Below are 20,817 nucleotides of genomic sequence, written 5' to 3' on the forward strand. Positions count from 1 at the left end.
GGGGGGGTGTGCATCTGGTGGGGGTGTGTGTGCCTGGTGAGGGTTGTGTACCTGGTGGGGGTGTGTGCTCCTGGTGGGAGTGTGTACACCTGGTGGGGGGTGTGTGTGCACCTGGTGGGGGTTGTGCGCCTGGTGGAGGTGTATGCACCTGATGGGGGTTGTGTACCCTAATTAAGAGGGAGGACTAAGTGGAAGGTACATGGGTTCTGGACTCTTAGCTTGGTTTAATCTCTGCTTATGAGTTATATGACAGTGAGAAATCTCATTTTACCTCTCTGGACCTTGGGGTCTTTGTAAAATAGGGACAGAAGGAGCCAGCTGTGATCAAGTGGGTTAAACTGCTGCCTGTGACAATGGCATCCCATATTTGGTGCTAATTGGAATCCTGGCTGCTCCACTTCTGATCCAGCTTCCTGATAATCTGTCTGGGAAAGCAGCGGAAGATGCTCCAAATCTTTGGGCCCCTGACCCATACTGGGAGAACCAGAAGAAGTTCCTGGCTCCTGGCTTCAGCCCGGTCCATTGTGGCCATTTGGGGAATGAAACAGTGGATGGAAGATCTCCCCCACCCCCGTAACTCTGCCTTTCAAATAAATGTAAATAAATATTTTTTAAAAAGGTTGGAGGGGGCAAGATTCTTCAGAATCGTAACAGATACCATGAAGTCATACCATAGGATCCTACAAGAGAATAGCGAAGGCATAATTTGGAAATAATGGGTAAATAAGGGAAGGGAGGGATAGGCATTTGCAAAGGCCACGTAGAACAGAGTGGAATTTCAAAAGGAACATTGTTCCTCTCACTAGAGGGGATGGAGAATTCCTGTAGGAAAGAGTATAGTGTAGGACTTAAAAAATTTACAGTAAGGAATTAAAAGAAGGCAGTGGTCTGTATGACTTAGGCAGTTTTTAAAAATATTTATTTATTTATTTATTTGAAAGGCAGCTGGAGAGAAAGTGAGAGAGCTTCCATCCACTGGTTCACTCCCCAAATGGCCACTGTGGCCAGGGCTGGGCAGAGCCGAAGCCAGGAGCCAGGAGCTCCATCTGGATCTTCTTGTGGGTGGCAGAGGGCCAAGCACTTGAGCCATCTGCTGCTGCTTTCCCAGGTGCATTAGTGGGGATCTGGATTAGAAGCAGAGCAGCCAGGAGTGGAACCAGAACTCTGATGTCATTGTTGCAGGTGGCACCCTGCTGTGCTACAAAAAGTTGGCCCTAAAATTTGCTTAATTGTGTTTCTTCATTAGATGTCTTCAAACAATGTGTAATAGATCTTTGCTCCCCCTACCCCACCCCTTCCTTCCAAAAGGAGTTAAAAACCTAGTTTGGCTTAGCCAAAATAATTATTAGTTTAGATTAGCTCAAGATCTATTAGCTAGGCAGGAAGCGAGAGTTGAGTATGATTTGAAGAACTGTGTGTTCCTGAAAATGGCTGGGCCAAGGGCTCGTTCACCCCAGCAACTTGGAAATTTCTGCTGACTCAGTTGTGTTTTTCTGTTTTTTTGTTTGTTTGTTTGTTTGTTTTAATCAAGAAAGTGTTAAATCTTGGAAGCTGTGTTTTGAACTCCAAATTGATAGTTCAAGTCTTGGGGCTTGTGATTTTTGGCAAGCCTGTACACTGGTTGCTGTCTGATTGAAATGTACCCTGAGAGTCTGGCCTCCGAGGACCGTGTGGTCACATCTGCCAGCCGCGTGTTCAGTGGCACTTGTCAAACACGGCACTGTAGCTCTTGCAGCTGCTCCCATTTTGTCCTCGGTTTCTCGTTGGTCTTGTGGTTAACCAGTCCTGAGTGCTTCCGTTAGGTGAGCCAGTGGGATACTTGCTTTTGGGGTGGGGGAATGGGCAGAGGGAGAGGTGGCCGGCTGTGTCTTTGGGGACAGTGCAGCCCACAAGCTCGTGTTGATGCGTGCTGTGCACCGGGTGTCTTCTCTGTACTGGAGACCAGGAGGGGATGAAATGCTGTATGGCCCTTCTGAGAAAGCAGGGAGCAGAAACCCGAGGGGCCACAGTTCAGAGCGCTTGGTGCCTACGAGGGTGCCTGCCGCCTCCCCTCACACCACTCTCCAGCCCTCAGATGCTGGGGCCCCATGGGCCTCATTTGGCCCCTGGGTTAGGCCAGGTGTCTTCCAGCCCAGCACGTTCACACCCTAACATGTGCTGTGCCCTCTGCTTGGAAAACTTTACTCTTTGCTTGGCTAACTCCTCCCCATCCATTCACTGCCCCCTCCTCCCTCAGCCGTCTGGGGAGGTCTTCCCCGTCTCCACCTGGCTGTGTGGTGTCTGCCATCCTGCCTTGCTCCTTCTTAGCCCTTGGCCCAGCTTGCAGTTCCGTAGGTCTTGGCTTTGGTCTCCCCCAGCAGTCAGCTTCCCAAGGGCATGTTCTGTTGTCTTCTTTCTTTTATATGTATATTTTTTATTTTAAAGATTTATTTATTTATTTGAAAGTCAGAGTTACACAGAGAGAGAGAGAGAGAGATTGATCTTCCATCCGACGGTTCACTCCCCAATTGGCCGTAACAGCCAGAGCTGCGCCAGTCCGAAGCCAGGAGCCAGAAGTTTCTTCCTGGCCTCCCACGTGGGTGCAGGGGCCCAAGGACTTGGGCCATCTTCTACTGCTTTCCCAGGCCATAGCAGAGAGCTGGATAGGAAGAGGAGCAGCTGGGACTAGAACCGGCGCCCATATGGGATGCCGATGCTTCACACCAGGGCGTTAACCCACTGCGCCACAGCACTGGCCCCCTGTTGTCTTCTCTAAGCTAGACACAAGGCTAGCTGTTGGCTGGCTGGGTGCTGACACTACCCATCCAACAGCCCAGAACTAAGTGATATCTGTCAGAGGCGGGGCCGTATTTCAGGGGAGGAATCCACAGAGACTGAGTAAGGTTTCAGTCATTTGGGAAGGAGGGACGAGCATGGCAAACAGAGGGAACTACATGAACAAGTGCCCGGAGAGTTCTGGTGACTGGGGAACCTGAGACGCCTGGAGTGACAGCGTGGATGAGAGAATGGTGTCAGGAAGGGTCTCTGCTCTGTGATCATCCTGTACTGAGAGGAGAGCACTTGGATATGTGTGTGTGTGTGTGTGTGAGAGAGAGAGAGAGAGAGAGAGAGAGAGAGAGAGAAAGAGAAACAGCCCTGGTTATACTCAAGTGTTTCTTCCTGAAGCCAGTCTTGCATGCTATTATTTCTCTTTGTGATAACAGAAAGCAGTTTCACTAAGTGCCGCTGTCAGCAGGTGTGCTGTTCACACAAGGTTTTCTGGGCTCAGCTGGCAACTTCCATTCTGCCAGGAGCTTTCTCTGGCACAGTTTACTGCCCAAGGAATGCCAAGGAGTGCTTGAGCTTGACTCCAAGGTCTTGGCTCCCTAGGAGTGGGACCCAGGCATTTTTCAGGGCAGTGATCTGGAAGGTGGCCCCTTTGCTGTGTTTCGAGAAATTAAACTTGTGCCATTGAGTTTGAAAGATTTCCACGTGCTGTTCAGGCCTGTGGCAGGGGCTTCAGCCGTGGACCCTGCCCTTCCGAAGCTTCTGGTCTGGTAGGGAATTAGCACCATTCACAAATAAGTGAAGTCAGACTGAGTTGTGGCACAGCAGCGGTACAGGGTGGCAGATTTTGGTAGGGGCCATGGTGAACACAGCTTAGTTTTCTGCTGTCTTGTCCCAGGGGCAGGGGGAGCAGGGCTTTGACATCGGAGTCACTCACTTTTGGAGCGTCGACTGCAGGTCCTAGCGAGGATGAAGCCCCTGCCAGAAGGGCTTCGTTCTAATGATGGAATCCTCTGGTTAACAGACACATAACTGTGTCAGGTGCTCCGAAGTGTCCTGAAGGAAAACAAGGCAGGTTCAGGGGGTGAGAGAGGCTGGGGAGGTCAGGAAGGCCTCTGTGCAGCAGAGCCCTGAATGGAGGGAGCAAGCCAGGTGAGTATTTGGCACCTAGAAGCAGGTGTTCCAGGGAAAAAGAACCGTGGTGCAGGGCTTGGAGGTGGGCTGTGGTTGGCACACCAGGCGGACAAGTGTGGCAAGTGGGCAGTGAGGTGGGGACGTGTGCAGGGGCCAGATCTAAACTGCAAGTGAATTTCACTGAAAGAGGGAAATAGGATCTGACAGGAATGCGTCAAAGGATCCTTCTGGATTCCCTGGAGAGACGACCACAGGGAGCAGGCAGAAGCCGGGCCCAGGCTGGGGAGGGAGAGGAGTGAGACCAGCCTTAGGATGCATGCTGTTCACTGATAACCACATGTACCAGCAGAGAGGCAAAGAAGCAACAAAGTTCCAAGGCTTGGATCGGAAGTTTATCCACATTCTACCTTTGCTGCCTCTTTCTATGCATAATGTGAATTTCCCAAGTACTTTGCCAACTTCTGTTGCTTTCCTAGACCCTTTGGCAAGAAGCTTGATCATAAGTGGATCTTAACCTGCCGTATCACAATGCCAGTCCCAGAAAGTTTTTGAAATCCATGCATAATATGAATTTCCTGTAAACTTTTTAAAAAAATTTGTTTTATTTGAAAGGGAGAATTACAGAGAGGCTGAGGCAGAGAGAGAGAGAGAAAGAAAGGTCTTCCATCTGCTGGTTCACTCCCCAGATGGCCGCAACAGCCAGAGCTGCGCCAATCTAAAGCCAGAAGCCTCTTCCTGGTCTCCCACATGGATGCAGGGGCCCAAGGACTTGAGCCACTTTCCACAGCTTTCCCAGGCATAGCAGAGAGCTGGATCGGAAGTGGAGCAGCCAGGACTTGAACTGGCATCCATATGGGATGCGGGCACTGCAGACGGCAGCTTTACCCACTATGCCATAGCACCGGCCCCTCCTGTGAACTTTCTAATGAAAATGCATGAATTTCAAAAATTTTTCCAACCAAAATAAACTTATCTTTTAGTTCCATTTTCCCCATGAACCTTTCAAAGTAATTTTGTATGTTTGTCTCCTCTACTTCTGACCTCTCTAGGGTATCAGAACCCCTGTTTCTTGCCCCTGTAACTTCAGAGTGATTGCAGGGTCTAGAAGAGAGAATGTGAAAACATGAGAGCACGTCCAGGGGCCAAGCCACGTGGCTGAGCCCCTGGCAGGTGCTCCAGGGATGCCCTCCCTGCCCAGTGCCCTGACTCTGGGCTCGCTGTTCCAGAACAGGACAGCTACCTGTGTTCCCAGCCCGTGTGGGCAGTGATGAGGAGGCTGGGTGTGCACCCACCCTGCTGGATTGTGAATTCTGAACTCTGAACTCACCACTTACTGGCTTTGCAGTTTTGCCAACATTGTTTAACTTCCCCAGGGCTTGCAATTCCTCAACTGTCAAAAATGGATCATAGCAAATGCTTCCCAAGCTGCTGTGAGTCGAAGCGTGTGAAGGGCTGGGCACAGTGCCTGGTGCGTAGCAGGTGCTCAGTGAACGTTACTTGGTGAGGTGCTGTCATCGTTACTGGTCAGGGAAGCAGGCCACAGACAGGTGGTGGCTCCCAGCTTCAAGGCCGGGAGTGGACATTCCCGAGTCCAGACAGTAGTGGGGTGGTGGAGAGCAAGCACTGACCTGACCGGACCTGACCGGACCTGACCGGACCTGCTTAGGTCCCGGCTGTGCCTTCCCTCGGGTCTGTGCCTTTTGGAAGTCCCTTGTCCTCCCTCCTAAGTCTCAGGTTGCTCATCTGTAAAGTGGTGATGAAATCCATTCTTACTTCTTGGGACTCTGGAGAATTCAGTGACCTGTTCAGTACCTACCACGTGCCAAGCGCTGTTTGGAACACCATAGACAAACCCCCGATCTCCTGGAGCGAGTGTTGAGCTAGTGGAGAGAAAGTGAGAGTCATCCTAGGAAGCAGGAAACGCCTAGCTAAGGTGGCACACAGTAAGGCTGCTGCTGTCCACGTGGTGAGCGCTCTGCGTGGCAGCTGCTAGGATTATGAGAAAGCCCTTGGCAGAGCTGGACAGCGCACCGCCATGTCCCAAGGTGACTGCACGAGCCTGTTGCCCTCACGTAAGCCTTCCTTGGCTCTCGTCACCTGAACCTTGCTCGGCCTCAAGGCCCCTCTCCTGCTCCTGTTGAAACGGCCGACTGTTCCGGTGTAGGCATTTTCTTTCCTTAGCTGGCATCTGCTGAACGCCACTTTGGGCCAGGCGCTCTGCTGGGTGCCGGGCCTGTGAGCTGCAAAACCCAGGAGGAGTGTGGTTGGGAGTGTGCCCAGAGGGAACCCAGGGCACGCTGGGCACCCTGTGGCCTGCACAGGAGAGCTAGCCAAGGAAGAAGCCTGGCTGCTGACTTTTGGTTTTATTCTGCCAGGAGCTTCTGGGCCGGATGATAAAGTTGGCAGATGAATTAAGGCTACACAACATTGTTGTTTAACTACTGTGTGGTAGAAACAAACATCTGCACCATGGTTAAATGCATCCTCTGTGTCTAAGCTCTGCAATCAAACCAGATGTAAGGACGTGCAGAGGAGCGAAGACCTCAGCACAAAAACGCCTCCAATTGAGGACAGTGGGCTGCTAGCTCAGCAGAAGGCTGCAGAAGGCTGCAAACGGAGCAAGGGGGTTTGAACCCTGATAACTTGGATTTGCACTTCCCACCCTGGCGTGAGCTGTTCACCTCTGTGGGAGGATTGATACTGACCCTGTAGAGTTGCTGAAAGAATTAAACAGCCATCAAGGGCCTGGAGCCTAGTAGGCATAATAAGAGGTGTTATTGTTAAATCGTAATAGCAGTGTTATTAGTATCAGTATTAGTGTTAGTATCATCATGGAAAGAGCTCTGTATTAGTCAGACCTGTGTTCAAATCCTGACAGAGCCCGAGTAAGCTGCTTAACCTTTCTGAAAAACAGGTGAATAATACCTCACCTGAAAAACAGATGAACAGTACCTCCCTAGGGGCTGGTGCTGTGGCATAGCAGGCAAAGCTGGTGTCTGCGCTGCCAGCATCCTGTATGGGCACCAGTTCCGACCTAGTTCCCTGCTAATGTGCCTGGGAGGGCAGCAGAGGATGCCCAGGTAGTTGGGCCCCTACACCCATGTGGGAGACCTGGAAGAAGCTTCTGGCTCTTGGCTTCGAACCAGCCCAACTCTGGTCATTGCAGCCATTTAGAGAGTGAACCAGTGGATGGAAGATTCTCTCTCTCTCTGCCTTTCAAATAGATGAATAAATCTTAAAAAAAAAAAAAAATACCTCCCTTGTAAGATTGAGGTAGGGAATGACTGTGATAATGTGGAGTTTCTGGACTGTGTAGGTGTTAAGTGCTACAGTATTTTAAAATCATATTGCAGTAAGTTTATTGAATGTTCTGATTATAAAAACTATGTTTTCATGGTGAAAAATTCAAGCATTTAAAGAACTACAGGTCACTGAAACTCCATTTCCCAGAGCTAATGATAATATTGAGATATCTCTTGGCACAAACTTTCAGCTTGCAATATAATATATATAGGCTCATAGTATCTACCTGTCCTGTTTTCACTTATTATAGACGTATATCGAATTAATATATAGAAATTCATATTCTTTTTAATGGTTCCTTAGTCTTTGTTTTTAAGATGTATTTATTTACTTGAGAAGGAGAGTTAGGTAGAGAGAAGGAGAGAGAGAAAGGTCTTCCATCCGCTGGTTCACTCCCCAAATGGTCACAATACGGCTACAGCTTCTTCCAGGTCTCCCGTGTGGGTTCAGGAGCCCAAGCACTTGGGCCATCTTCCACTGCCTTCCCAGGCCATCAGTAGAAAGTCAGATTGGAAGAGGAGCAGCTGGGACGTGAACTGGCGCCCATATGGGATGCTGGTGCCACAGGTGGAGGCTTAGCCCACTACGACACAGTGCAGCCCCATGGCTGCTTAGTTTTGTACTGTAAGGTGCCACAGTTGATTTAATGTTCTTTTTGGTCATTGAAGAGTGATTTCTAGACTTTTTTTTTTACTATTTTATTCAATGGCATATTATGCAGTCTCGGACACAGGTCATGGTTCACTTGTTTCCTCACTGGGCTAAATCACTGTAAATGAATTACTAGATCAAAGTGTTTTCTTGTGTCCCAGAGATGTGTTCAAATCCTGATTCCCTTAGAGCAAGCCCAGTCGTGTCACTTTTGCTAGTCTCCTCCCCAGCTGTGTGAGTTGGCACTCTCCTCACAGTGTGTAGGTGGTGCCCATTTCCCTGTGTCCTTGCTGAAACTGAATTCTGTCCATCTTCTCAACTTTGCCAGTCTGCTCTACGGGAAAATGGCATCTCAATTTTGGTTTTGTCTGTAGTTTCCCAGAAAATCTGTTCACATATTTAGTTTTCGTTGTATCTTTTGTTGATAGCTTGTTTGAGCCATTGCTATTTGACTGTTCTAGGTGTTTCCTATGACTTTATTTTTTATTTATTTTTTTGACAGGCAGAGTGGACAGTGAGAGAGAGAGACAGAGAGAAAGGTCTTCCTTTGCCGTTGGTTCACCCCCTAGTGGCCACTGCAATGATCCGAAGGCAGGAGCCAGGTGCTTCTCCTGGTCTCCCATGGGGTGCAGGGCCCAAGCACTTGGGCCATCCTCCACTGCCTTCCCGGGCCACAGCAGAGAGCTGGACAAGAAGAGGAGTGACTGGGACAGAAGTTGGCAACCCGACTGGGACTAGAACCCGGTGTGCCGGTGCCTCAGGCGGAGGATTAGCCTATTGAGCCGAGGCGCCGGCCTCCTATGACTTTAAGAACTCTTCATTGATAAGTACTTTGTCGGGCTGGTGCTGTGGCATAATGGGCTAAGCAGCCACCTGTGCCGCCGCCTCCCATTAGGTGCCTCCCAGCTGCTCCACTTCCACTACAGCTCCATGCTAATATGCTTGGCTAGGCATTGTGGCTATTTGTGGGTGAACCAGTGGATGGAAGATTTCTTTGTCTCTTCTTCTCTGTACCTCTGCCTTTCAAATAAAGAAATTTTAAAAACAAACAAAAACACCCCTTTATTCTACATGTGGCAAATATTTCCTCCCTCTTTATTGTTTGTCTTCAACCTTGTGTGTGGTATTTTGTCGCCACATGTGAATTTTTAATTTTATGTAGTCAAAGTTATTGATTTACTTGATGGATATCTTTTAACTTCCATACAAAAGACTTCTAGTTCCAGGATTATAAAATCATTCACTTGTTTTTTCTTCTCACACTTTTACTGTTTCTTTGGCACATGTAAATCTTTAAGCTAGATGGAATTTACTTAATGAGGGAACTAGAGTTCCAGCTTAATTTTTCTCCAGATGGCTAGACCCGTTCTGTTTATTGACTTCTACCTTTTCTCCACCAATCTGAAATGTCACCTTTATCATGCACCACGGTTCCTTATACACCTGGCTCTTATTTCTGTGCTCTGTTTGGTTTAATAGGTTTGTCTGCTCCTTCATTGAAATTGTACTGTTTTAGTTGTTGTAGCAACCTAATGCATTGGAACATCTGGTAGACCAAGTCTCAGCCCACTAATCGTCTTCAGACTTTCCTTGGCAGGAGAGCAGTTTGGTTAAATTCTCGGGGCTTGGGCTCAGCCAGTGCTAGCTGTGGAACTCTGCTTCCTCATCTGCATGGCGCTGGTAACAGCAGTGTTTACTGAAGAGGATGTGATGCGTAGCAAGTGCTCCAGCTGGGGCCTGGCCCCCGCTGAGTGTCAGGAAACAGCAGATCCTTGTCATGAAAACGATATGTCTGTTTCTCCAGTTGAACTTTAGGATCATTCTGACGTCGAATCCCACTGCGATCTTTACTGGGGTGACATTTGCTTGGTGGGCTAATTAACACCCAGGTTACAGGCAAGCCCTGACCTCCACTGGTCCAAGACTTCACATTCCTCAGTGGTTTTACTCTCCATCATATAAAACCTAGACATTTTAGGTTAACTTATTTCCAGGTGGTGCATTATTTTTATGGCTCTTGTGAATGGTAGCCTCTATCTGCCATTATTTCTTTTTTGTTTGAAAATTTTTATTTACTTTTATTTTATTTTAGAGATCTTCCACCTGCTGGTTCACTCCTCAAACGACCACAGTGGCTGGGGCTGGGCCAGGCCGAAGTTACTAGCATGGAACTCAATTTAGGTGTCCCAACGGGGTGGCAGGGACTCCAGGACTTGAACCATCACCTGCTGCCTCCTAGGGTGAGCATTAGCAGGAAGCCAGATCAGAAGCAGAGGAGCTGGAACTCAAACTAGGCACTCTGATACGGGATGCAGGAGTCCCAAGCAGTGTCTTAACAACTGCATCAAACACCCCAACTCCAGCAGAGTTATACAGAGGGAAAGGGAGATACAGAGATTGATCATCCATCCACTGGTTCACTCCCCAAGCGGCTTCAACGGCTGGGACTGGGTCAGGCCAGAGCCAGGAGCCAGGAGCCTCTTCCGAGTCTCCCTTGTCCTGATACAGGGGCCCAAGCACTGGGGCCGTCTTCAGCTGCTTCCCCAGGCACAATAGCAGGAAGCTGGATCTGAAGTGCAGCAGTCGGGACTCAAACTGGTGTCTAACACAGGATGTTGGCATTGCAAGCAGAGGCTTTACACACTGCACCGTGCTGGCCCAACCAGCATTATTTTCTAATGAGATTATTAGTAGTACATAAAATGTTAGTTTTGAACATTGATTTTGCATCCAAACTAACTGTAACTGCTGGGTTGAGAACATTCTCTCCCCTCTGCAGGGCCAGCTTCGAGACATCCGTCTCAGCTCTGACAGTGCCCCAGCTTTCTCCCTACTAGGGTACTACTGCGCTGGCTCCATCACTTGTAATCCATCCACATAACACAAGGACTGTGTAGAACTGGGCACGGCACCAGGCCTGCATCCCAGCAGGCCAGTGAATAAACTAGCAATACTGGACCTCACCTGGCTGACAGTGTAACTGGGAGCAGACAGCAACGTTATCACCAATGTTGCATTTTTCCTCCTTATATTTTTAATTTATTTTTATTTTTTTGACAGAGTGGATAGTGAGAGAGAGAGACAGAGAGAAAGGTCTTCCTTTGCCGTTGGTTCACCCTGCAATGGCCGCCGCACCGCGCTGATCCGATGGCAGGAGCCAGGTGCTTCTCCTGGTCTCCCATGGGGTGCAGGGCCCAAGAACTTGGGGCCATCCTCCACTGCCTTCCCGGGCCATAGCAGAGAGCTGGCCTGGAAGAGGGGCAACCGGGACAGAATCTGGTGCCCCGACTGGGACTAGAACCCGGTGTGCCGGCACTGCTAGGCGGAGGATTAGCCTGTTGAGCCACAGCGCCGGCTTCCTCGTTATATTTTGAAAGCAGCAGTGGGTACTGTGGAGGTGTGGGCACATCAGGAAACCCCTGCTGAAGAAATGGCATCCCAGGAGGCATCAGGCGGTTCTGGGGTCCCTTCCTGCTCTCCCTCCCGCTCTGCAGACCAGCCTCAGCACCCGGTCCTACTTGAATGAATCTATTTCGCAAATACTGATGAGCACCTGCTCTGCGCCGGCCCCTATTCTGTTGGACCTGGGGCCACAGGGTTGAGTAAGAGCCAATATCTAAGCTTAAATCAGAGCTCTGTTTACTCTTGGTTGCAGGAGGCATTCCTTGCTCCTTAGCTGAGGATCCACCTGGCCCACCCTCCAGCTTTGTCTCCTGCTGCAGCCCCACTGAACTGCTGGCTGCTTCCCAACTGAACATACTTGCACTTTGTTTTTAAAGATTTATTTATTTATTTGAAAGGCAGAGTTAGAGAGGGAGGGAGGAAGAAGCAGAGAGATCCTCCATCTGCTGGTTCACTCTCCAAATGGCTGCCAACAGCTGAAGCTGGGCTGGGCCAAAACCAGGAGCCAGGAGCTTCTTCCAGTTTGCCCATGTGGCTGCAGGGACCCAAGGGCTTTGGGCCATCTTCTGCTGCTTTCCCAGGTGCATTAGCAGGGACCTGGATCAGAAGTGGAGCAGCTGGGACTAGAACCAGTGCCCATATGGGGTGCCAGCACCACAAGCAGCAGCTTCACCTGCCATGCCATAGCACCGGCTGCATACTTGCACCTCAAACACACATCAAGGCTGCCCGCGTCGTACTCAGCTGTTGCTGCTACCCAGAATTCCTTGAGCCACTCCTGTTTCTTCAGGCTTTTGAGGCCCAGCTAAAGTATCACCTCCTCTATGAAGTCTGCCTTCTCAGAGTTTATTGTTGCTTCCTGCACAAAAAGCTTGAAGATTATAGGTCTTAAAAATGTGTGTAGCTATTTGTTCCCATTAGAGTCAGTGGTCTTAACTTCATGACATAATGGGTCACTTAGGAACTGCAGTTAAAAGATCAGAGAAATGCAACATCACGATTAAGGGGTAGAAGGAGAAGGCAGATGAAGGCTCTGACTGTGCACTTCCCTGGGGGCAGAACAGCGAGGCAGCACAGGGTGAGCTCCGCGCGGCTGGGCTGGTGGGGTGTGCATTCTAGCTTTGGCATACATGAACTCTGCAAACTGGGACAAGCGGTTTATTTCTGTAGGCCTCAGAAGAAAAAGGAGTACTACTAACAGCCATAGGGTTTCTAGGAATTGGCTTCCGAGGGGCTGGAAACAAAATGAAACTACACAGAACCGGGTGTTAAGTCTCCTAGACAGGGGCCCATTGCTGCTTAACAGACGGCACACAAGGTAAAAAAAATCACGCAGAAGGCAGCCATTATGTCTCTAATCAATTGCTGTGTAAGAAATCCCTTCAAAACCCAGTGACTTAAAACTTCTGGCTCTGGGTCCTTCATCCGGTTGCAGTCAAGATGTTGGCCAAGGCTGACGTGATCTGAAGGCTGTGTCTACTGTCACCCGTGCGCACAGTAGCACAGTGGCTGGCTTCCCCCAGAGCTTGTGACCTGAGAACAAGGTATGGCTACAGTGTCCTCTAAGATTAATTTACTTGAAAGTCACAGTTACACAAAGAGAGAAGGGGGGGGCGGGGGGAAGGCGTTTTCCATCCACTGGTTTACTCTAATTGGCTGCAATGGCCGGAGCTGCGCCGATCCAAAGCCAGGAGCCTTCTCCGGGTCTCCCACGCGGGTGCAGGAGCCCAAGGATTTGGACTGTCTTCTACTGCTGTCCCAGCCCAGAGCAGAGCTGGATTAGAAGTGGAGCATCTGGAACTTGAACCGGTGCCCATATGGGAAGCTGGCACCGCAGGCAGCAGCTTTACCGCTACGCCACAGCACCGGCCCCCTATTTCTAAGATTTATTTATCAGAAAGAAAAAGAGAGGACAAGACAAAGAAGGAGAAAGAGCCTCCATTCATTGGTTTACTCCCCAATGGCCACAACAGCCAGGGTTTCCATCCAAGTTTCCCAAGTCAGTGGCAGGGACCCGAGATGTTCTGCTGTTTTCCCAGGCACATCAGCAGGGAGCGGGATGGGAAGCGGGGCAGCTGGGGCTTGAGCCAGCGCTGTAACACAGATGGCTCAAGCCACTGTGCCACAACACTGGCCCTCTGCAGTGTCTTTTCTGATCTATCCTTAAGCCACACATGGTCATTTCCATACATCCTATTGGTTATGCAGTTTAGCCCTATCCACAGTGGGAGGAGACTAAAAAGGACGTGACTTGTCAGGAGGCAGGAATCACGGGGTGCCATTTTGGAGACAGCTGTCACAGTGCCTTGGAGGGACTTTGGCACGAGGGGAGGGGTTTGAGGGGTTTTGGTTTAAACGTTGACTCCAGCAACAGCTCTGTAATCAAAGTGTCTGCATATTACTGGCCCTCTCATTTATCTTCCTCATCTTGCCTGGTGGCTGTGATAGTCAAGAGTTAAGGCCTGGGGGCCAGCATTGTGGCACAAGGGATTAAGCCACTGCACCAGCATCCCCTAAGGGCACCAGTTCAAGTCCTGGCTGCTCTACTTCCCATGCAGCTCCCTGCTAATGCACCTGGGAAAGCAGAAGACGGTTCAAGTGCTTGGGCCCCTGCCACCAATGTGGGAGACCCAGATGAGGCTTCTGGCTTCAACCTGGCCCAGTCCTGGCTGTTATGGGCATTTTGGGAGTGAAAAACCAGCAAATGGAAGATCTCTCTCTGGTTGTCTTTCAAATACAACAAAAATAAATATTTAAAATTCCCTCTTCCTTGAGGGGGACCAGTCTTAAAAACAAAAAAGGAATACAGTGCAAAAAACCCATGGGGCCAGCACTGTGGTGTAGTGGGTTAAGCTGCCACCTATATCATCAGCATCCCAAACTGGGGCTGGTTCAAGTCCTGGCTGCTCTATTTCTGATCCAGCTCCCTGCTAATGCACCAGGGAAAGCAGGGTAAGATGGCCCAAGTGCTTGGGCCCCTGTCACACACATGGAAGAACCAGATGAAGCGCCTGGCTTCAGCCTGGCCCAGCCCAGGGCCATAATGGCCATTTAAGGAGGGAACCAGCAGTTGAAAGACCAATCTCTCCCTTCTGTTTTCCCTCTAACTCTGTCAAAATAAATTTAAAAATCCTTAAAACCAAAAGAGTGGCAAACTTTGCTCCAGGGCTTGGTTCACTGAAGTGAAAAAGTACTTTTTATACTTTGGACACAGACTTCTCATAGGCCAAGAGAGCTGGCGTTTAATGAGTGTCTACTGTGTGCTAGGTACTTTACAAAGATCCCATGTACTCCCAGTGCCATCCTTTGAACTTGCTGTGTACCCTGTGGCCCAAATGCTGGCACTGAGTCATTGGGTGTTTTCATAACTTGCTGAGGACCACACAGCTGGAGAAAGACTGCAGAGATTCAAACCCAGGTCTGCCGGAGTCCAAAGTCTGTAGTGATGTTATTTCATGGTGAGGTTTGGGGGGTTTATGTCGTTTTGGGTGTCTGCTGGTGGTGTGTTATGTTGCTTGGACTCCTGAATGTCTGCTTTGCTCATAACTGAAGTTTGAAAACAGTGATTCATTCCCAACTGCGTAGGGTTCAGTATCAGCCCTGTTTATCTTATAGTGCCCCATGGCACCTGTGTTGATTTCCCAAGATATCTGTGATAAAAGCACTGTGATAAGAACAGAAATACACACCAAAAAATATACAGGTCTGTGTTTTGGTGCTTCTGGCAAGAAAATGAACTCATGACTCTCATTAACTTAAATGCACAACGATTTGAGATTTAAGGACTCAAGCCAGCTTTTCAACAGATACCTTCTACAGTTCTCGGAGCGTGCTCTTCGCGCTCAGCTAAGATGTCATTAGTTTCTGTTTGACTCTGCAAGGGCAGAGACTTTAAAATATTCTCGTCTGGATTTCCCCATGGACTGACCACACGGTGAGAGCCAGGCCGGCTTGCTGAAAGAAAGCCATTTCCAGAGTGCCGACAGCAGCTTGCTGCTACTCTAAGAAGTTGTCATAGATTTAGGGAGTTAACACAACATTAAGTTGTACCTCACACTTCCTGTGTGCAGTGTGGCTCGGCTGGCCCTCAGCTTTGAGTGCCACAGGGCTGAAATCCAGGTGTGTGTGTTCTTTCCTGGAGACGCTGGGGACAGAATGTGCTTCCTAACGCATTCAGGTTGCCAGAATTCCGTTGTCTCCATCCCCGTTGGCCCTGTCAGTAGTACCGAGAAGCTCTTGGTTCCTGGCTTCACCTGGCCCAGATCTGGCTGATTCAGCCATCTGGGGAGGGAACTCGCAGGTGCAAGATCTGTTTCTTTCTGTCTCCTCCTAACTTTCAAATAAATCTTTTTTTTTTTTTTGAAAAACAAAAAACCAGCAACAGTGGATTGAGTTCCTGTCAAACTCTGAGTCTAACTTCTGCCTTCCTCTTCTGCTTTTAAGGATCCTGTGATTCAACTGGGCCCTATTTTAAGATCCTGAATTCATCGGCAGAGTCCCCTCTGCCATGGAATAGAATGGATCCCCAGGTTCCAGGGGACAGGGCTTGGACGCTTTGAGGAGGCAAGAGAACATTATTCTGCCCACCACAGTGCCTATACGAAGTCTGCATATCTTAGAGTGAATCTTTAGTTACTCCTTGGAAGTCAGAGGGGCAGGCCTCTGGCCCAGGAGTTAAGACTCCTGTCAGGAGGCCCGCGTCCCACACGGGAGTGCCTGTGTTCAGTGGTCAGCGGCGTCCCCCACGGGAAGGTTGGCGTTCAGGTGGTCAGCTCTACCTCAGAGTCCAGTCCCTGCTGACGTGCAGCCTGGGAGGCAGCAGGTGTCGGCTCAAGAACCTGGGGGATACAGACCGAGTTCTCAGCTCGGGCTTTGGCCTGGCCCGGTCCTGGCTGTTGTCAGCATTTTGGAAATGAACCAGCAGATGAGAGTGCACTCTGCCCATCTTAAAAAAACCAAAAACCAGACGTTTGAAACAGGCCAAACGACTCGTCTTAGACTGCTTTGTCAACTGGGAATTGAAACAGCCTTGGTACAAAATTGAGTCAGATGGTTTGGAGGGGAGGGCTGTTGCTTCTCCCTCCCTCATGAGGTGAAGTTAGAAGATCTAAAACATTTGGCGTGGCGGGTTAACCCCCTGCCTGCGCCTCCGGCATCCCACGTGGGGACCGTTCTGGCTCCCAGCTGCTCCACTTCCGACCCAGCACCCTACAAACACACCTGGGAAAGCAGCAGAAACTAGGAGGCTTGGATGGAATGCCAGGCTCCTGGCTTGGGCCAGGCCCAGCCCCAGCTGTTGCAGCCACTTAGGGAGTGAAGCAGCAAGTGGAAGGCTCTACCCCTTCTCTCTCTGAATTCTTTCAAATAAATTGAAAAAAAAAAATCCTTAAAATAACAGTGCCTTATTGCTTCTTCTACACTCTGCTCACTCGCAGGGCCCTGTTTGCTGGCCACTGAGAGGCTTCTGTGTGGCCAGTGTTAGAGCTCGGGGTTAGCGGGAGGGCTGCATGGTCACGGTCTCCTGCCAGCCCTGGCCCTCTCCCGCCGGCCAACAGGACAGAGTGGAGGGTGTGTTTCCTCAGCCAGAAACACTTTTCAAAGGCGGCGCCCACCTTGCCTTCACAAGTTTTCTTTTTTCAAGAGCTGGCCACTAATTCAATTCAGAACTGATTCAAGAAAAGCAGCTGGACAAATAACCACAGAAATCCTATGTGCCGCAGAGCGCGGCAGCTCATTGCACCCAGGCTCAGAGAGGCTGGTACTCGGCCCGCAGGCGCTGGGTTGGTAGGCACAGCTGCCATTTATTAAACATTTGCTCGGTGCTAGCCAGGAGCCAAATCACATGGACCCAACAATGTTAAGCCCCCCCCTGCCAATCTCCCAGGTGTTTTACGTTCACTTTACTCCCACGGACGCTGTGAGATACTAGACTAATGCAAATCAGAAAACTCAGGCTCAGGGAGGTGGAGCCCCTCGCCGGGCCGCGCTCAGCCAGGGCTGCAGGCCCTGGGCTCTCTCCAGGGTACTTACTGCCTCTAAAAAGGCCACTCAGGCGCCTACCGGTCGGCGAGGTCCCGGCGTCCAGCACCAGGCGCTCTGGGCTGTGGGTGCGGCCCCCGCCGACAGCGGCGCGGAAGCCCTGCAGGAAACGGACACCTGGCTGGGCCCGCCAATCGTGGGGCAACCGTTTCACCGCGATGAGTGTCTTTTCTCATTATTATGCGGCTCTGAGTCATTTAGGGGCGGACCAAAAGGGAAAGTCCTGCCTCTCGTCACCTCCGAGAAATGTGGGTGAGCGGCAGCTGCCGGCCCTCGGTCCCCACCCTCACCGGCTCGCCGGCCCCACCGCGAAAAGCGCCGAACGGGTTAAGCGTGGTAGGGGGCGACCAGCCACCGCCCCTTCCCAGCATCGCCTCCCAGAATCCCTCGGGGCCCAGCCAGTTCCCGCACCTCGCGAGACTCCGCCCAGTCCCTTCCCCGAACGACTGCTCGGCTGCCCCCGCCCCCCGTTGCTTACCGAGCTCTGCGCGAAGCGGGGGACGGGAGGGGGAGGGCGGAAAAGGTGGCCTCGGGGCATGCCGGGAAGTGTGGTCCGAGGCCTCCGCGCAGCCATACCCTTCCGGAGCGGGGGAGGCCAGGGAGGCTGCCGGGACTACGACTCCCAGCCGCCCTTTCGGTTTGTTTTTGTTCAAAAAAAAAAAAACCCCACACTCCCCCTCCTCACTCCTCACACACACTCTCACACACCCACGGCGGACACGCACGCACCCGGGCGCCGAAGAGAAAGCCGCGCCGCGCCATCCCGCCCCGCCGCCAGTCCTGTCTCCGTCCCTCGGCAGAGCGGGAAACCGGAGGCCGGAGCCGTGACCTCTGACCCCGTGGCTATGCGGAGCCGCCGCATTCCTTAGCGATCGCGGGGCCGCCGCCGCCGCCGCCGCCGCCGTGGGTGACTGACGCAGCGCGGGCGCGTGGAGCCGCCGCCGCCCCTCCCCCGCCGCCGCCCTCGCGCCGGGTCTCGCGCCAGCCGGTCCCCAAGCACCCGCTCCGTCTCCCCGGCCGCACCCGAGTCCTCGCGCGCCGCCGCCGCCGCCGCCACGCGCCCCCCGCCGCCGCCGCCGCCGCCGCCGGCCCAGCCCCGCGCCGCCGCCCCAGCCCGCCCCGCCCGGAGGTCCCGCGTGGAGCCGCCGCCGCCGGGGAGGAGGAGGAGGATGAAGGACAAACAGAAGAGGAAGAAGGAGCGCACGTGGGCCGAGGCCGCGCGCCTGGTGAGGCAGGCAGCCGCGGGGGCTCCGTGGGGGGCGTGGGGGGTGGGCTGTCCGCGCACCCCCGCTGGGCGGGGGAGGGGTGAGGCCCTGCCCACCGCGCGAGGGGGCGGGGCCGCCCTTGCCGGAGGAACCGGACGACACCCCCACCCCACCCCCGGTGCGGGCGTCGGGAGGGGAGCGGCCCCCGCCGGGACGGGCTGTGGCGCCTTTTTCTGCACGCCCCCCCCCCCCCGAATTCCTGCGGAGGGGCGAGCAGGCGGGCGGCTCCTCCCCCTCCGGGCGGCGGGGCCCCAGCCTCCCCTCCCCCACCGCGGGCAGCGTCTGGGGGGCTGCGGAAGAAGCGCCGTTAATTCACCCGGGGGAGTTAGGTTTCGGGAAGGGGCAGAAGCCCCTCCTCCGCTTCCTGGGGGGGTAGGCGGGGTCGGCGTGGTTAGGTCCGGGGGTCGGAAAATGCCCCCCCCCCCCCCCCCCCCGTTTCAAGGACGCCAGTGGCATTGTGAGCCCGCCCGGGCTGAGCCAGGTTTGTGGAGGCCAGCGAGGGTTTCACTCGGGGCTCGAACCCTGGGTGCTGGTTCTCAAACTTGAGCGGCCCCCGGGGAGGTGTCGGGAGCGTGAGAATCTGCCCGTGCGCGGCTTCCCGGGGACTGCGGGCAGGTGGGCCTCTGGAGAAGCCCTGGCCGGAGCCTCTTCAGAGGCTGCTAGCCGAGCCTGAGTGCACTTCGCGGGGGAATGGGTGTTGCACAAAGACGCGGTGTCCCTGTTTGGAGATGCTGCACCGGCGGGAGTAGCGGGAGTCCACAGCTGCCCGGGGAAGGGCTCTGTGAATTTCCAGAGTCGGGAACTTCTGAGCGAAATGTCTTCCTTTTGGATCTGCACCCTCGAGGCCCGGACGCCTGGAGACGTGTTATAAAATCTCGCAGGTGACAGTAGTTAGAGATGTCACTTCCCGTGCCGTCTGTGCGCAGATAGGGTACGTGGCTGTTGACACCTGTAGTTTCTCCTGACTGCCATAATGCACTTTTAATGAGTGAAGCCCAGCCTTCCAATTTATCTTCTTACTGAAAGTGAGTCTGCCTCACGTCAACAATTAAATAAGAATGTGCGTTGTTGGAGCTTGATAGAAATCGAGAGAACACCTTTTTCTTTCCTGGGAGTCTGTAAAACTCAGTTATTGATTTACCAGAAGTGGAGCTGTTTGGGCTACAGGAGAATTTTCACTGGTGCTCCTGTTACCCTGCCTGGGCCGCAGAGGCACAAGGGACACAACAGTAGGTGTGTAGATGCCGAAGTTCCGCACTTCAGTTTTGGATTGAGCTCTTAAATAATTTTTCCAGAGCCAATAGAAATTGGAACCTATGGCTGTTTTCAGAATCTTGGAAATTTCAGGATTTCTCCAGTGTTGTTTCATCTGGAAACACATCCGCTCTTGAAGGGAGGAGGGAGCCCAAAGGAGGTGTTCTCTTCCCTCCAGGTTGAGTTTTGAGTGTTCATTGAAACTTGAGTTCTGTTAGGAGGGTGTTTATGGCTCTGGGCACCCAAAGGAAATTTGCTTGCCAGAATTTTACTTGTGAGGTTGGGGAAAGTACCTTTAAATCCTGCGTTGTTTATGCCCTGACAGTTCTATAGTCTGTTTGTCTCAAAGCTCTGTTGGCTCTTTCTAGTTAAGAGACTTCAAAAGCTTGAGATCCACTGTTTGGTCAAACCTCTTAGTTCCTCATTTGCTGTGATCTGAACTCAAGTATCATGGTTGCTGTTTCTGTTTTATCATTGGCTCAACTTCAGAAGTGATTGCAGTTTTTCTATGGCTTTTCATTTAAAAAGTAGTAATATGAACAGGAATCACTCTGTAGTGCTGTTAGGCGGGACAGAACCTGCAGGAGTGTAGTGTATAGTTTTGCAGGTCTTTTATGTGTGTTTTTTTTTTTTGTTTCAGAATTTTCCATCCCTTCGGATGGAACTGTTTGGGAGGTGTGGGAAAATTTTAGGCTTATATTTAAAAAAAAAAAAAAAAAAAGCAAAGCTGCACCAGTGCTGGAGATGTCCCGAGCTTGCCCGGGACAGAACTGCTTGCGGTGGCCGGCAGGTGATCAGATCCCTGGAACGTTGCTCTGCTCTCTGGACAAGTGAATTTGAAGAACGCGCGATAGGCATCACATGCATTTGCCTGGAGCAGTTTCACTCCTGATGGGAGTGATATTGGGAACCTTTTTAAAAACTGTTTTGGTATAAGGAGAAAAAATTGTGGAGAATTTCAGTAGCATGTCCCCCAGGAGATTGGTTTCCGCAGATGTTAATC

At 51.7% G+C, this 20,817-nt stretch overlaps 1 protein-coding gene and 1 long non-coding RNA gene across 8 annotated transcripts in view; one reads left to right on the forward strand and one right to left on the reverse strand.

The window, feature by feature from the left end:
• Positions 1 to 1,130: 1,130 nt before the first annotated feature.
• Positions 1,131 to 17,571, reverse strand: LOC133768985 (uncharacterized). Of its 2 annotated transcripts, none has more exons than XR_009867088.1 (4): positions 17,317 to 17,571; positions 5,717 to 5,780; positions 3,704 to 3,822; positions 1,131 to 2,638 (listed from the first exon to the last, which is right to left on the reverse strand). It is a non-coding gene; the product is annotated as an uncharacterized LOC133768985 (long non-coding RNA). The 2 variants fall into 2 exon arrangements; XR_009867087.1 differs by having other exon boundaries at positions 17,287 to 17,571.
• Positions 17,572 to 18,401: 830 nt separating this feature from the next.
• ASXL1 (ASXL transcriptional regulator 1) overlaps positions 18,402 to 20,817 on the forward strand; it is an 83,459-nt gene continuing 81,043 nt past the window's right edge. For all 6 annotated transcript variants that reach the window (XM_062204018.1, XM_062204014.1, XM_062204019.1 and 3 more), the window contains exon 1: positions 18,402 to 18,521. In XM_062204018.1, the coding sequence (XP_062060002.1) occupies positions 18,465 to 18,521 (57 nt within the window). In that variant the 5' untranslated portion in view covers positions 18,402 to 18,464. The remainder of the gene's footprint in view (positions 18,522 to 20,817) is intronic.

The sequence above is a fragment of the Lepus europaeus genome, chromosome 10 (assembly GCF_033115175.1).
Source record: "Lepus europaeus isolate LE1 chromosome 10, mLepTim1.pri, whole genome shotgun sequence".
In the NCBI taxonomy this organism is placed as follows: domain Eukaryota; kingdom Metazoa; phylum Chordata; class Mammalia; order Lagomorpha; family Leporidae; genus Lepus; species Lepus europaeus.